This window comes from Bactrocera latifrons, unplaced genomic scaffold, assembly GCF_001853355.1.
Source record: "Bactrocera latifrons isolate USDA-ARS-PBARC rearing strain unplaced genomic scaffold, ASM185335v1 scaffold_113, whole genome shotgun sequence".
Classification (NCBI taxonomy): domain Eukaryota; kingdom Metazoa; phylum Arthropoda; class Insecta; order Diptera; family Tephritidae; genus Bactrocera; species Bactrocera latifrons.
In genome coordinates this window covers 770,201-784,000 of record NW_017534553.1, presented here as the reverse complement: position 1 = coordinate 784,000, position 13,800 = coordinate 770,201, and the positions used below count along the sequence as shown (strand labels likewise).

The 13,800-nt window shown below is 41.7% G+C and overlaps 2 protein-coding genes across 3 annotated transcripts in view; one reads left to right on the top strand and one right to left on the bottom strand.

Moving 5' to 3' along the window:
* The window catches only part of LOC108975042 (tyrosine--tRNA ligase, mitochondrial), an 11,731-nt gene extending 10,895 nt beyond the window's left edge, over positions 1–836 (top strand). Inside the window, exon 7 of one of the 2 annotated variants that reach the window (XM_018943293.1) lies at positions 757–836. The gene's annotated coding sequence lies outside the window, so the exon portion shown is untranslated. Of the gene's footprint in view, positions 1–239; positions 428–756 lie in introns of those variants that run through there. The other variant, XM_018943302.1, reaches the window with a different exon arrangement.
* A 214-nt stretch (positions 837–1,050) lies between these two features.
* The window catches only part of LOC108975005, a gene marked incomplete in the record, with an annotated part of 68,316 nt that continues 55,566 nt past the window's right edge, over positions 1,051–13,800 (bottom strand). Inside the window, 6 exon segments of the mRNA XM_018943196.1 lie at positions 1,051–2,020; positions 2,200–2,663; positions 2,877–4,061; positions 4,137–6,213; positions 6,564–6,700; positions 6,789–8,328. Coding sequence (XP_018798741.1) covers positions 1,702–2,020; positions 2,200–2,663; positions 2,877–4,061; positions 4,137–6,213; positions 6,564–6,700; positions 6,789–8,309 — 5,703 coding nt within the window.

Sequence of the window (13,800 nt, the reverse complement as noted above, 5' to 3'; positions counted from 1 at the left end):
AGTGTTATTTTGTTTTATTTTCGTTTATTTTATTCTTAATTTTTCTTTGATTATTTTTTATATTGAAATATTTTACATAATTTTAATTCAAAAAACTACAATAAAAAAAAATTACCACATTCACACACATACATACGCACATACGAAATGGACCGATATTAGCGTTTGCATACATATATTCACATTTCAACSAAAATTCAAAATCAATTTGAATTCTTTTTTTTTTTTTTTGATAACAGCTACTAATAATATTCTAACGAAGGGAAGCGAAGGAAGAAAAAAACCAAGAATGGGCAGCGAATGAGATAATAAGCCGAAGAGCACCGAATTACGAAAGGATAAAATTATAAAATATATATAATTTACAATAATTAAACATTTAAAATTATTCAGTGTTATAGCTTTTAAGTTTTAAAGGATAATTTCTAAAAATTATAAGTTCAAACTTGTAAATATAGAGCATCATGTAGAAGATATGCCAAAATCATAATAAAATTGATAATAATTTTCAAATCAATGTCCAAAGACCAATGTCTTTCATAATCAACAAAAAAATAAATTTTAAAAAAATTCTGAATATTTTGGTATGGTTGCGAATTATATAAGTAAAAAATTATTACTTTTTTAAGGATTTGGATTTATATAAAACTAAAAGAATATTATTTTTTAGGAATTTGCGTATCTACATAAACAAAAATTTCAAAAGAAAAGTTTTTCTAACTCCAAAAAACACTTTGTATGTTTCTATATTTATAGCTTTTGGCCCCACCATCTAACACACTGACACAAATACACTCAAGTGTACACACATATGCCACAACAACTTGCCCACTGGAGAGATAAGCCACTTGCCTGCAACTCCATCAATCTGCGCTGCCCCACAAGCAAAGCTGTTGCGTCGGCCATTTGAATATTTTTAAAAATGAAATTGTTCTTGGTGTAATTAAATTTGCAAATTTCATTTCAATTTGTATTGTTTTTCAATTAAAAAATATATAATATATATATCGTAGTATATTGTATGTTTATGATACTAAAAAAAAATATATATATATATATAGTATATGTATATTTAAGTAATATTTCTAAAATAAATAAAAATACACAAAGTGTTTTGTATCGAATTGTACATAAGGTATTTAGTTGATGAGCATGTGTGTGTGAGTTGTATGCAGATGTGCGCATAGGGAGAAGGCGGGGCGCTTGTGTTCGATTGTAACGCAGATGGGAGCAAAAGGGAGAGTGAGAGTGTATGGTGAATGAATGGCTGTGAGGGGTGTGAGAGTAAGGTGTGATTAAGAGATAAGATAWCTATTTAGATGGAAAACGAAAAAGAGTGACATGACATCGACGCAGTGGCGCACTAATTTAAATGGTTAACATAAGAAATAAAGTGTGAAATTGTAGAATATTGTTGTTGTAATTAAGATATTTAATATTGCTGCTATTGTTGTTGCTAGCATATGCCGCACGTGTGGTTGGCTTCTCGCTCCCGCAGCCGAAATCATAGTTTTGCTGCTTTCTGCGCCCATGCACATCAGCTCCGTGCCGTCCGAGCTCGCTGGTTGTCTGCCTTTCGCCCAACCGCCCGCCCGCCCACTAATTATAACTGCAGTGCCAGTGTTGCAAACGTAAACGCAACTGTTTCCAAAGTAATAAAAAATAATGATGCGTTTGTGTGCGCACTGCTCGAACCAACTACTAAATCTTATTGCTGCCGCTACCGCTATTGTTGTTAGTTGTTATTGTTGTACTATTTGTTGCGCTGACCGTTGCGGCGATGACATTTATATTGCTGCTACCGCTACCGCTGCCACTGCTGTTAYTGTTGTTGTTACTTTGGTCTGGGCGTGCGCTATATTTGGGATTTGTTGGCATAACGGTGTCGGTGACGAGATCATTGGGCGCCTCCAGAACGCCCTTGGCGTGCGCCGCTGCCGTATCACAATCGGTGCGGCGTGAGATCAACAAGCGTATATCGGTGTGCAGTGAGAGGCGACCCGAGCGCGACGTTTGGAATCTGCAAAGTGTTCGACAGAGAGAGAATGTAGCACAAGTGTGGAAGAGACTGGTTTAACGCTGGTTGCCAATAATGCGCAAACTTTTCGAGTACGAAAAGTCAATTTAGATTAAAAAAAAATCCAATTTTTTGGCCCTAAATTTGTGTTTTTGTAGGTTACATTAAATAAGCGCTCTTACCTTAAATGTATRGAATAACGTAGCCGTTTCATATTCTCCGCGGATATGAAGTGTCCGAGATTGCTTTCGCCGTGCAGGCCACCGCTTGGTGAGAGACGATACTTATTTTTGGCATTATTGTTGTTATTACCGTTATTATTACTCTGATAGCATTCGTTATTGTTATTGTTTAAGCTTAAATTGTCGTCGCCACCAGCAACAGCGCAACCACCAGCACTACGTCCACTGCTGCCGTAGCCGTTTGTCGTGCTCGTCTGTACATTTTGCGTCGTCGCTGCTTCATGCGTGCTGGCTTCGGCCAGTATGCGTTGCCTTATGAATGTTTGATGCAGTGGCGGCATGTCGCGCATATCGTACGGTATGACGAACATACGCACCACGGTGCCCATGGGATTCAGCAGTGTGGCTTGTACATTGCCAGCACGAGGTACCGAGTAGCCCTTGCGTGGCAGGCGTATTTCGCACTGAAATGGAGAGTGATGAATTTATGTTAACGGATTTTAATGCCCATTATAATATTTATATCAGCAATTTTAATATTTTTTTTTTAATATAGACAAATATCAAATGAAAATAACAAAAATATCATATTTATCTACTTTACGAATTYTGATTTCCCTTCCTTCCCTGCTGTTGCTTTGTCAAATACCCCATTTCGCCCCAATTCAACAACTCACCACATAAGGCGTACTCAGCGACTCGCCATGCAATTCATAGAAGTATGAAACGGCCGGTATTGTCAGCTGYGTGGGACAGAAGCCACCCGATGCACCTAACAACACCGTAAAACCCATCACTTCCACCTTGGGCATTAGACGCTTTTGCAACAGCGACTCTTCCAGATTGCCAAGCAACGGTTGGCGACCGAAAGCCGCTGCGACGCGTGCACTCTGTTTCAGCGGCGATGTGGCTGGACTATACATGCCAGCACTTTCTAAATCCTCATCGGAGAATTGTTCATCTGAGCCGAGCGACGAACGGTCGGAGCGATCGGATAAATGGCGTGAACGACGCTTATAGATGGCCGCCTGTTTGGCGAAACGCGGCGACAGTGATGGCGAATTGGGTAGCGTGGGTGCCGAGTATGACTTTTGTACAGGTATATTATTGACTTCAGTGGTGAGTGGTGAGGCACAAACGTTACCGCTGCTGGAATGCATTAGCTGATGATGTAGCTGCAAATGATTGCCGCTGCGATTCAGCGCTGTCGGCTCAAAGCAAAATGTAATCTCATTTGTAGCACCACCATGTATGGGTATTGGCGACGACTGGCTGCTCGTGATGCTGCCACCCGTTGGCGATGGCATTGGATTGCAAAATATTGGTGTGAGGTTCACTTTGGGTAGACCCTTACGCAGCAACAACGCATTGTGACCGCCATGTTGTTGCGTTTCCTTGTGYGGCTTGAGTGATGTGGGCAATTCGCTGTTGTTGGCACGCATGACAGCAAAACCATCGCCTGACGCACCAACTGTCTGATTGCCACCAGCACTCACATCGCCGTGATAATTGCAATGCAATTGTAATAAGTTAGGTTTAGGCGTCTGTTTGTGCTGGAATGCCTTGTGTACGCCCTGCTGGTGTTGTTGCGTTTGCAGCTGTGGTGAATTGTCGTAATTAACGCCGCCACTCGTAGTTGTTGTGGGTGTTTTAAACTGTGATTCGTCGAAGTGTTCGTCATCCATTAATGTTGTGATGATCGGTGGCGTGTGGTTCTCACTGCGATCGCAGCCGTCGACTTGCTGATCACCACCGGCGCGATCGCCTCTCGTCAATAGCGGATAACGCGTAGAGTTTGTGGCGTTGGAAASTGTGCAACGGTCGATTTGTGGTGTGAGTTTGGTGGATGACATAAAGGATTCCTGCAAAATGCGCATATAACAGTTATTAATATACATAAGCACATTCAAATGTAAAAATAAAGTTCGTATACATACCTCTTCCATGATTTGTGTGCGTGTTGGTAGCGCTGTTAGTGGCGTCACCGGCAGCTGACTTCCGTCGGTTCCTTCCGCAACGAATTGAATAACCTCGCGCTTCTTCCCACCATCATCGTCGGTGTCATCACCAATATCGTCATTGTCAGCCTCATCAGCTAAATGCGYATTAGTTGTSGTCGTTGCTTCTTCACTATTGCTATTGCCAAAGTTATGCTGTGTCTTCTGGCGCTTGCAAACTTGACAACCCGACAGCGTATTCTCGTGCAAGCTGCTGCCACTGCTCTTMCCACCYACATCACCACTGAGGTGATTGTTGTTTTGCGTCTTGCCACCGCACAGTTTGCGCGGCTGTTCCTTCTTGTGCTTGGCTGCGGCCACTTTGGGTGTGCGCTGTATGGCTTGCAATAGCAGTTCGGCTTTGTTGCGTGGCGTATGTATGATTTCGCTGCTGCTAATGCTTGACGCTGTSGAGTCGTCCATATCGTCTACATCCTGTTCGGTGGGTTCATCTATGGCTTGTTCGCCGCGCATGACGCCGGCACTCGAGCAACGCATACAAACGAGTGTCTTTTCRCAGCCGCATTGACGACAACAACTCATAGGTGTCTGTGTGCCCGTTGAGATCATTTCGATGCGCGTGCTGGTGCGCGGTAGCAACGTTTTTATTGTRTCACTGCTATGACCCGTCACATCATCTTCGTCACCCTCCTCCATCGGTTGGCAGCAGTTCGCCTCTTCACGCGCTTTCTGCGCACGCTCAAGCTCATCGGTGGCATCCAGTTCGCATGTTGCATCCGTGTTTGTCGGATGCGGCTTGCGTGGATGGTGTTGATGATGATGCTTCTTGTCGCGTTTCAGCATGCGTTTGCGGTACTTCATTAGCTGCTTTTCACGATGTGACATATTAGCACCGGTGCAAAAAGCGCTTGCATGGGTTAAGCTATCGCCAGTGYTATTCGCTGTATCGCTAGGGTTATCATCCTCATCGCCGTATGCCTCACCGTCAGCTTCGTCGACTGGCAGTAGCTCATCTTCATCGATGAAAAATACACATTTGTGTTGCGGCGCACAGTTGGCGCGGCTGCATAGCATGCTGCTGTCCTGTGTGTCAACGCAGTCGTTTCGGGGCTTCGAGCTGGCACCGTTTGAGACGGCGGCCGAGTTTGCCCTTGAATTGGTCGAACTACTATTAGAATGTAAATTTATGCTGGCATAGYTGGATGTTGAAGTTGGCGCAGCAACCGTAACTGTCGTGGCAATGCCACAACAACTTGTACGGCTGCTACGTGGCGTATCCTGGGACTTTACACCAGCACAACTGTTGCCGTTACGAAATGAGCTGGGTTCACTTCTATTGATATTGGTGCTGCCATTGGATGTTGAGAGCCATTGCGGTGCTTCCGCTATAGCTGCCATACGTGGTGTAGAATTGGACATGCCACCACCTCCTAGTGTGGCTGTTGTTGTCGGCACTGTTGCTTTTGTTGTTTTAGTTTTAGTTGTTGTCGCTTTGGTTGTTGCCGTTGCTRGCATTGTTTTTGGTGCTGCTACGGTTGTGGATGTTATCGTTGTTGTTGGCGTTGACATTGTTGTTGTTGTTGTTCCCGGTGTGGATAACATAAGTGTACCGATTTTCGGTATGCCGCCGTTGATACGTGGAAGACTTTTGAGACAAACCGATATGCTACAATTCTCCGAAATATTGACATTCGGAAAATTGTGTACATTCGGTTTTGAATTAAAGCAGGCAGTGGAGTCAAATGACTTGATGCGGTAGAATATATTAAGGCGCGGTCGTCGATTCASCGACAGCGCATTATTGAGCTGATTATTAAGCGTATGTGAATTCGGCGATGTGCCTGGTGTGCTGTTGCTGCCGCCAGTGGTGCTGCCCACCGGTGTGGCCAGATCACCGGCAGCTCCTGTCGGTGTGTGAAATATTACACGACCCGTGTCATATATAGTTTTATCCGATTTCTTGATCAGATCACACCAGGCACTGATTTGGGAAAAATACAATTGGCTGCGTATTGCACTGCAGAGTGACGGTAGCGTCATGGTGGGCGGTGGAACTCTAGTTGAAGGGAGGAAGAAGAAAAGAATTAAGTTAATACGGGTAATGTAGAATATATTAGAGTCCTTTGGACAAATATATATGCATTGGTGGATATGTACGGTGATTATTAATTCTTACAAGATTATTCTTTAAAAAAGTTTGAAAGCTGGATAGTCTTAATAATGTTATTAACTTTGAGGTAAATCAATTAATAAATCGTATTAATGCACAAATATTCTTACAATTGTAAAATTATTAAGAAATTAATTGATTTTAACTGGCTAAAACGCCKCTGGGTAATTTTGGTCAACAGTTTCTTATAAAAGAACAGCATAAAACGTATTTCGATCGAATTTTTGATTACTTACTTTTCTTTTTGGGTTATGATCCATTGTTCGAGCAGCATTTTATGGTTCACCGGTCCTAAGAAAACCTCTATGCAAACCGGTTCGCCACGTGCGATAATCGCCTCCATTCTATGGCAGTACGCTCGCCAGCGGGAGCACTAAAAATAATAAAACACAAAAAAAGATTTATTAAAAAGAAATAAACGGTTGTATTTAAGATATTTTGCATCACTTCCTCCTACTTACAGTTATATTTACGTATGACATATCACAGAAATGATCCTCAGCTTCAGCGGCCTCTCCTTTCGCCAGGCCCATCTTTCTGAGGAATTGATCACAGTGCGGTCCCTGTTGCGGGTGCTTGGACGCTGTTGTCGGCTTCACTTTCGTTGTGTGATATATTGTTGTTGCAGCAGTCATTGCCACCGATGCTGTTGTTGTATTMACAGCTGTGCCTGGTATTGGTATACGTCCCGAGCCAAAATGTGTTGCCGACGCATGTCGCATATAACGCTCTTTTGTATTCAAGTTATCGGTGACGGAAGACCAATGTGGGCGTGGCGATTGCACACCACTGCCGCAACTGCTACCCGAGCCGGGTTGTTCGTGAAAGCGATGCGCTGTGGCAGACGCTGAGGCGGTCGGTGTGGTGGCACGGTAATTGTACATTGASTGTGGTGGCGGTGGTGAGGAGAGCGTCGCAAAACGAAAGCCACTCGTTGTACCCGTCGAACTGTTCGCATTCATACCACCATGATTCGGCTCTATTGAGGGGCTGCCACTGCGCAGGCAGGTGGTCGCCAACGATTGCAAWGAGAGCAAAAAATTCTCAGAACCTGAACCCGGTGAAGAGCTGGCACTGCCCGCACCGGCACTGCTGCCCGCGACTGCTGTCGACGWCGCTGCACTGCTTATTGCATTCAAATTTGTGCGATTAAGTAAACTGCGACGTACGATCTCGAATTCACCGCGATCATTAGCACCGGATTCATTGATAGCAAGCGCGACTAGCTCGGGTTCACGTGCCTCCACCGCTACGGGTTGTTCGTAGGTCGTACTTAGGTTGGCTGCCGGCGAGACCTGTCGCAGCTGGCACAGTTTCTGTGTCCAACGTTGATGTGTACTTTCCGCCGTAGAAGACGCAGATCCCGAACTGTTTGCGCTGTACGGATCAATGTAGAGTGGCGACGAGTCGCGTACATGTGCAGCACTCATACCACTATTATTAAAGGCATACGGATTCGTTGTTATATTGATCACATGTCCACTGCCAACACYGCCACCAAAGCCGGCGGCAGCACGAGATGTCGATGGGCGAGATGTRGGCGATTGACGTCCACTGCCGATAGCAGTGCCACTCCCACTAATCCCGTATGAAGTGTTCRCAAGCAGACTGTTGGTGTTGTAATTATGTAAATTACTGCCGACACTACTGCCGCTAACACTACCAATGCCKCCGCCATGCCCACTCCCACTAAGGCCGCTGGTATCACTGACTGTGCCGGCAGTGGTACGCATCATTTGTGGTTGATATTCATCGTCGGCTAAAGCGCGTCCCTCTAATATTAAAGASGCTAGTCCTAATAAAACCGATGGCATTTGGGCAGAAGCTGGTGAGGTGGCAGTGGACGACACCGAATTGGCGGTTGGCGTCGTTGACAACAACATGTTCAACTGTCCATTGTTATTACTTGTACTGTGGTTATTGCCGGTGGTACCGCTAACCGTTGAGGTGGATGTGGAACTACTGACTGTGGTTGGTATCATTTTGGCTGATTGAATTGAACTGCAATAAAAGAAGAAATCATTCCATTATTGAATGTTGAAAATTAACTTTTAAACTAAGTAAAGTATTAGTTAGCATTGGAAAAAATATCAATTATTTTCTATTTCCAGCGACAGCTATTAGCTGAATAAGTATTATACGATTCATCTTGTAGTGTAACACTACATACTATCGATTGGCATACGGGTACAGTTCTAGAAAACATGTCATAGAACGACGCAATAGCTAGACTCTTAGGCATTGAGTAGAAGAAACTTATTTCCTTATAGGGTAGGAGTAGTCGTATATAAAAAAAAAWGATTGTTTTATATTTTCTTAAAGCTTAATATCTTATATCCTCTATTCCGCAATGTCTGAATAAAGATCGGGAAGGATTTCTCCAAGCGGTTCGATAACAAGCRAGGTTTTAGTCAAAGCGCTAACTATCGTGTGACTTCTTCAATCTACTTCTATAGAAAATAATTCGAGCATTAGAGTTAAATAGAGATGATAAAATCTTCAATAAGAGTCGACGATATTGATATCATTGGTGTCAACAACCGTGCCGGCAAGACGAAAAATCTCTTGTCATGAAACAAACAGATGTCGCGACTAGGCTCCCACGTCATTGTTGATGGGTCGACGTTACGAGTTTTCGAGTGAAAGTTTCTACGGTTAAATCTTCCGCATTCCTTTGCGCATTCAACGCTGTCTCAGTTCAGCGAATGAAGAGACAGCGGATGCGCCGGCTACTCTGAGAGTATTCGACGCAGTACCCACCGGGGGCATAGGACGAGGAGGAAGATCTCTACTCCATTGGAAAGACCAGGTGGAAAAGGACCTGCTACACTTAAAACATCTAATTGTCGTCAAACAGCGAGAGATAAGAAATACTGACGCGCTTTTGTAAACTCGGCTATAACCGCGTAAGCAGTATCTACGTCAATAGAGAAGAAAATAATATCTTAGATTAGATTAGATTTGAATATGAGGAATGCACCGCGACCTTAGGTCTATTGTGCCCTCTCCTAACTCACATCGACTCACTTAGCCCCAGCGCACCGATGAAGTCCAGTAGCCTGCCCGGTGCTAGTGAGGCGATGCGATCCCTATCCGGCAACATTGATCCAAGGGCCTTGAACCTACGTCTGCAGACTGCTGTACAGTCGATCAGCAGGTGTTCGGGAGTTTCAGGCTCCCTGTCGCAGAACCGGCAGTTAGCGCAGGCGGATAGGCCCACGTTGTATAGGTGCCTATTCAGCCTGCAATCACCAGTGTACCATGCGACCAGCAGCCTGAGTTTGTTCCTGGGGAGGTTAATCATAACTTTGAACCTACTTAGGTTGTATCCTCCAATAAGCAGCTTGGCATGCCTCAAACAGGGAAATGTCTCGAAATGTATGACCCTTTTGTTATCAATTTCACAAAATTACATGCTATTCACCTAAGTAGAATACGGGRACATGTTTATTGATGTAATTGCCACAAAATATGGCACGTACATATGTATGTATACTTTACTTTTATTTTATATGATATGAGGGCATCATAACCTAAAATCTCAATTAGCGTCGAGAATTTTATAAATTGGAAACTTTGCTTGCTTTTGTGTTCCTCCATTAGCGATAATTCAGCTTTTGAAAAGCAACAGAAAATATGTACTTTATAATTGACAAGTACCTATCAGCGTGTTATATTTGAGTTGTTGTTACTTGAGTGTCTTCATAAGCTGATGGGTTGACTGGGCGCGGAGATGGAAATGAGCGCAATTTTTTCGTAAGTGACCTCGCAGATGCAAATTAAAGTGGATAACTTAAAAACGCATGGAAAGCTGTAACTATATATATATAACTGTAAATATATACATAAGTATGGAAACATAGGTGTGTGGACGCATATAGAGGCATATATCATAAATGTTAGTTGTAGTGATTTGATGTTCAAGCATAAACTGGGTCAGGGTCCAACTGCATATAATGCAAATTCAAAGGCGTGCGAGTACATACATATGTGTATATACATAAATATATATATATGTATACATAGCATCTAGATGCACATATGTATGTATCAATATATACATACTATGTAGAGGCATGCATAACGAGATCTGTGGCATAGCAACAGTTGCCAAATATGTTGAGACCCACATAGGAACACACACATACATATATATATCTATATATCGATATATGTATTCATGTRTGAACTTGTTTAACTGTGCTTGCAACGGTGTCATGCTGTGGGCGCCTGAAAGCCCCTGCAGGCAATCACAGAGCGCATTTTGTCAAGTACAAGGATTTTGTTGAGTTGGAAAAGAAATACATACATACACATGTCCACACACACACAAATTGTAAGTGCTCACATACATACAAATGCATTTGTTGCTCTACTTTCATGTACATACCACCCCTGATGTCGTGTCAAAAAAGTGGGAGGCTATCTGGCAACAACAAAACCAAAAAAAGTAGAACACTCTGCTTATTGTTGTTGTAGTTGCTATACTTTTATCACTTTCACTTTTCAACCCGATTTTTATATGAATACTCATATATATGTACTGGGTAGCAAACTATAACGAGGTCATGACAACAATAGGAAAATGGCAATATGTAACAACAACAATAAACAACTTGCGTTGCAATTTCCGCAATATGAAGGCTTACATTTCCCACATACACACATACACACATATATACCTCGTTACACCAGTTCTGGAGGCCGAAGGATACGGATGCGGATGCAGATACGGATACGGATGTGTAAGCAACATATGCAGACCTACATAAATCAGGGCACATACTATTTGTTAGTGTAACGYCAGTAAATCAGGTCAATTTATAGTTAACGAACGAAGTGAAAACTTAAATGGCACAGCATAGTCGTAAGTGGGTCAAAATTGGCGCACAATGGCGACCGCACAGGAACAATGTGTTGATCTAAATTATTGCTCTTGATGGACGACATTTGATTGAAATTAATTATGTGCACATAATAGAAGTAGRTAAAATGTAAATGTTATTTAGTTTTACTTATTAAGTTTTTCATGGATCTTTTCCTCTTTAACATTGAAAATATTTAAGAAGTTGCCTTCCTAGATTCATACCGTAAGCATGYCCGATGATTGGAGTTTAAGTGAGCTCTGCCCAAACCAGAAAAATGGAGACCCTATAAGCCGACTACCGTGAGATAAGCATCTTCAACATCGCATATAAAGTTMTATCGAGCGTACTGTGTGGAAGATTAAAGTCCACCGTCAACAAATTGATTGGACTTTGGCTTTTGGCATGGAAAATGAAMAAATGACTATATATTCACCATGYGCCAAATCTAGGGAAAAAACCGTGAAATGAGGATCGACACACTCCACCCTTTCGACGATTTTAAAACTGGTGTGAACTGATGTTGAACAATACCAAAAGCTCTGTCAGGATCGGGAAGAACCTCTCCGGGCCATWCGATATCAAACGAGGTTTCAGACAAGGCAACTTCCTATCGATAATAATTCGAGCTGCTGAGCTGAATAGAGAAGTTACAATCTTCTATAAGAGTGTACAGCTGCTGGCGTACGACGATTACATCTATATTATTGACCATAACAACCGTGACGTTAGTTCTGCATTCTCCAGATTGAGCGAAGCAAATGAGTCTCGTAGTGAACGAAGCCAAGACGAAATGTCTCCTGTCATCAAACAAATGAGAAGTAGAGTCCTCCAAATTTATTACCAAAGTTATATAACCGATATAATTGTTCAGCACTCGGTAACTTGCGCAATTAAGGATCGGTTTCGCACCACATTTACTCTAATGTACAATACGCATTCTGAGAGATACCACTCAGTGATCACCGAAAGCTTTATTACTGCTGTGGAGCAGATTATCGCAGAAGGCCCAAATCAGTTCATCTGCCATCTTATGCAATGATTTTACGGAAGGACCTTTCTTTATTTACGAAGAGTCAAGATTGAAGCTGAATGTGCGAGAATTGTCACATTTGAAGTGTTGATAGTCCACAAGCCGACAAGATTACATATTCGAAAAAGTCGCTGTATGGTGCGCTGTACGGGCAGAGGGAATCATTGGTTCGCATTTCTTCAAAAATAAAGCCGATCAAAATATTAGAGTCAACGCTATAGATTTCGTGCCTTAATTAGAGAATATAGATGGGGACGACCTTTGATTCCAACTGGCCGGCGCTGCATGCCATACAACCAGCGAAGTAATCAATTTATTGAAGAAAACTTTTCGGTCGTGGGCCTCTGTCGTGCGATTTAACATTGCTGCATGATTTTTTGTGTGGTTATGAGAAGTTCCCTGGTATTTATTCGCGCAGTTAGAGAAAAATACTTCAAAGTTGAACAAGTGGACGTTGAGAGATAAAAAGACTCGTGAATATAGAAGTATGAGAAAATATATTGAACGATCGAAGAAAAAAATCATTAGAAGAAGAGTTCAGGCTGCATTTTGGATGAGCTGTTGCAATCTATTAAAAAATAACATTTGTCCACATTTCCAATATTTATTTAAATATTGTAGGTAAAAATAGCTGTTAAAAAAGACTCTAGTCATATAAATATGTATCATGTAAATATATATGTATATATGTATTCATGTATATATGTATATTGTATGTGTACAAATAGTGACGTGTATATTATGCAACATTTCAACAGGTCAAGTTATGTGCATCTAAAAATAAGATATTCATAATTTTTTCTTGTTGTTGCAGTCAAATATGTGGGTGACCTACTGCTCYAGTTGCAACAACGAGTTGCACAATAAAGTTTGAATATGTGCACAAAAYTATATATGGACAGATATATGCAGGCACATTAGAAGATATTTATGATTGTGTATTCATGGCTGCATGCCACTTATTTCCGAGGGGGGCTGACCCAATTCGCCTGGCATGAAAGCARACTGAGCGATGGCGAAATATTGATTTTCGCAAAATTGCCTGGAATTTCGGATACATAAACATTAAACGAAAGACAGTGAAAGTACGCAGATATATATATGGTATATATATGTAAATGCTTTCATGCATTTCTGTATTCAGAGCAGCATGCCCCAGATGCATCTTTTAAATACATTTATTCAAGGAAGTTTAAGAAACACAAACAGTGCAGGCGTTTATGGTTTGAAAAGGTAAATAAGGAAATGAATAAGGTAATCTTACAAAAATTTACACACATGCAAAGAAAAGTCGAAATTTATTTCGAATGAAATGTGTGCTTTCTGGCAAGTGATATGTTGTTGTTTTATCATTTATAATGATAATGATATATTAATAATTTTTGAAGGATTTTGGGGAACATTTTCTTTTTTTGTTTGTTTTTGAAATTGGAATTTTCATTTCTTTTGTGAAATGGATCAAACTAAGCTTTGCTGATAGTTTGCATTGTACATAGAAAAGCAATTTCTTAGTTTTCTCAAATTGGATAATTTCAGTTAAATCTTTTAACCCCGCACTTTATTTTTTATATTAAA